The 2099-nt window shown below is 53.5% G+C and overlaps 1 protein-coding gene across 1 annotated transcript; it reads right to left on the bottom strand.

Annotated features, from left to right (window-relative positions):
• Positions 1–368: 368 nt before the first annotated feature.
• Positions 369–1883, bottom strand: LOC123408874 (thiamine thiazole synthase 2, chloroplastic). The gene is made up of 2 exons (XM_045101909.1): positions 935–1883; positions 369–790 (listed from the first exon to the last, which is right to left on the bottom strand). The coding sequence occupies exons 1-2, from the start codon at positions 1817–1819 to the stop codon at positions 620–622; spliced, it is 1056 nt and encodes a 351-aa protein (XP_044957844.1). The 5' UTR covers positions 1820–1883; the 3' UTR covers positions 369–619.
• Between the last annotated feature and the right edge of the window lie 216 nt (positions 1884–2099).

Here is a 2099-nt window from a genome sequence, read left to right as displayed (position 1 = left end):
ATAATATAGGCCCTGTTTGAATCAATGAGTTAGAATTAAAGTTAGTAAATTAGATTGGACTAATCTTAAAACATTCAAACAAAAGGTTTAAAATTGGTTAGATGCATCTAATTCATTAAAAGAACTAACCCACCCAATAGGTGTTTATTTGAATTAGAGTTAGCTGGGATTTAGAAAAAGTTATTTTTCCTCCATCTCCACCGCACCAAATCCTAGTTAAAGGGGTCGAATGATTAGAAAAAAAATACAATTATTGATAATCTAACCCTGCCATTCAAACACTTTTTTAGTTAAAGTTAGTTTAAAATTAATTCAGGATTAAAATCTAACTTTAACCTGTAACCGAGCTAAGTATCCAATCAGGGTCATAGATTCAACCTTTTTATTCCCTCTTGTTACAGAAGGACTCATCATCCATGGAGCTGACATGGGGCAGAGCAGAGCAGAGCACATGGCGGGCAGTGACATGAACAAAATACACTAACATAAGAAAACTAAAGATAACATCGGAATTAAACACGAGTCTGACAAATCACATAGGCAAGCCCTCGTCCCTAAGCATCCTCTGTTTCACCGAACCATCTTATTGATTTGTTGCCCCCAAACACCAGCTCGTTGCTTAGGCGTCGACGATGTCGGCGTTGTTGGACGCCGCCAGGATCATCTCCGGGTGCAGCGCCGGGGTAACGTTCTTGAGCGTCCCGTCGATGCCGTTCGGCCGGCCGAGGGCCTTGAGCGCCAGGTGCGCCGCCTTCTGGCCGGAGATCATCATGGCGCCGAAGGTCGGGCCCTATAACCAACCGCCACCACAAGACAACAGAAATTAATCCGGTCAGTCCACAAGTCGTGAGTGATTCGTCTTCTTTCTTCTTCTTCTAAGAAGGAGACTCGTGTCGTGTACAGTATAAATTATAAAAGCAAAATTTAGGAGTACCATTCTCGGGGCACCGTCGATCTCGGCGACCTCCATGCCGGTGACAATCATGCCCGGGACGACCTCGCGGGTGAGGCGCACGATGGCGTCCTCGGCCGTGTTCATGTCAAGCGCCTTCATCCCGGGCACCGCCTGGATCATGCCGATGTCCTGGAGCCGCTTGACCCCGGTGGCGCCGAAGGGCCCGTCGTGGCCGCAGGAGCTCACCACGACCTTGGCCTCCATGACGTTGGGGTCCATGCAGGACTGTGTGTCGTGGTTCATGGAGACGAGCGCCCAGTTGGTGACGACTCCGGCGACGCGGTTCTCCTTGACGATGAGGTCCTCCACGGCGACGGCGTTGAAGAGCTTGACGTTGGGGCGCGCGAGGAGGCGGCTCATGATGGTGGAGGTGAAGAGCGCGGCGTGCTTGATGACGACGTAGTCCTCCTGCTCGTCGTACTCGATGTTGAGCTCGTCGAGGAAGAGGTGCGCCGGCTTGCGCACGACCATGGCGGAGAAGAGCTGTCCGCCGAGCCACGCGCCGCCGCCGGGGGACACGGACTGCTCGATGATGGCGATGCTGATGGAGGGGTCCTTGGAGAGCTCGTACGCGCAGGACAGCCCCGCGGACCCGGCGCCGACGATGACGACGTCGGTGTCGGCGTAGGTGATCATGTCGGTCATGTAGCGGCGGGTCATCTCGCGGGATACGATGGACTCCTTGATGGGGCTGAACTTGAAGGCGTTGAGGTCATAGGGAGGAGTGGAGGAGGAGATTGAGTTGCAGATGGCGCCGGCGCGCGGGGTGGCAACGCAGGACGGGGTGCGGGCCGCCGCCGGGAGGCGGACGCCGGAGAAGGAGCTCTTGAGGAGGCTGGAGGCGGTGGTGGCCATGGCTGCCATGGTGTGTGTGGAGCTGTGCTAGCTTCTTTTTTGCTGAGATGGGTGGAGACCGGAGACTGATGATAAGGGGGAGTGTGAGTGGCAGGGTATAAGAAGAGGAGGAGAGGCGAAATATCTGCAGATTGTGGGTACGTGCTGCCAGATCTGAGCATGTCACAGACTTTGGACTCATTCGGGATATTTTTGTGGAGCACCTGGGATCCTCTGTCAATCTCTACTAGTACTACCGTATCAAAAATGAGAGCTGGTTCCTTTGGCTCGCCTTCTTGCTCGGTTTTTT

The sequence above is a fragment of the Hordeum vulgare genome, chromosome 7H (assembly GCF_904849725.1).
Source record: "Hordeum vulgare subsp. vulgare chromosome 7H, MorexV3_pseudomolecules_assembly, whole genome shotgun sequence".
Taxonomy (NCBI): Eukaryota; Viridiplantae; Streptophyta; class Magnoliopsida; order Poales; family Poaceae; genus Hordeum; species Hordeum vulgare.
The sequence above is the reverse complement of the archived record's forward strand: the minus strand, read 5'-3'. Positions and strand labels throughout refer to the sequence as shown.

Excerpts from the sequence above, each read along its gene's own strand:
- LOC123408874 (XM_045101909.1), bottom strand. The coding sequence starts at position 1,819 with ATGGCAGCCATGGCCACCACCGCCTCCAGCCTCCTCAAGAGCTCCTTC. Across the intron at positions 791-934 it reads TCGACGGTGCCCCGAGAATG|GGCCCGACCTTCGGCGCCAT; the intron begins GTACTCCTAAAT and ends GGTTGGTTATAG.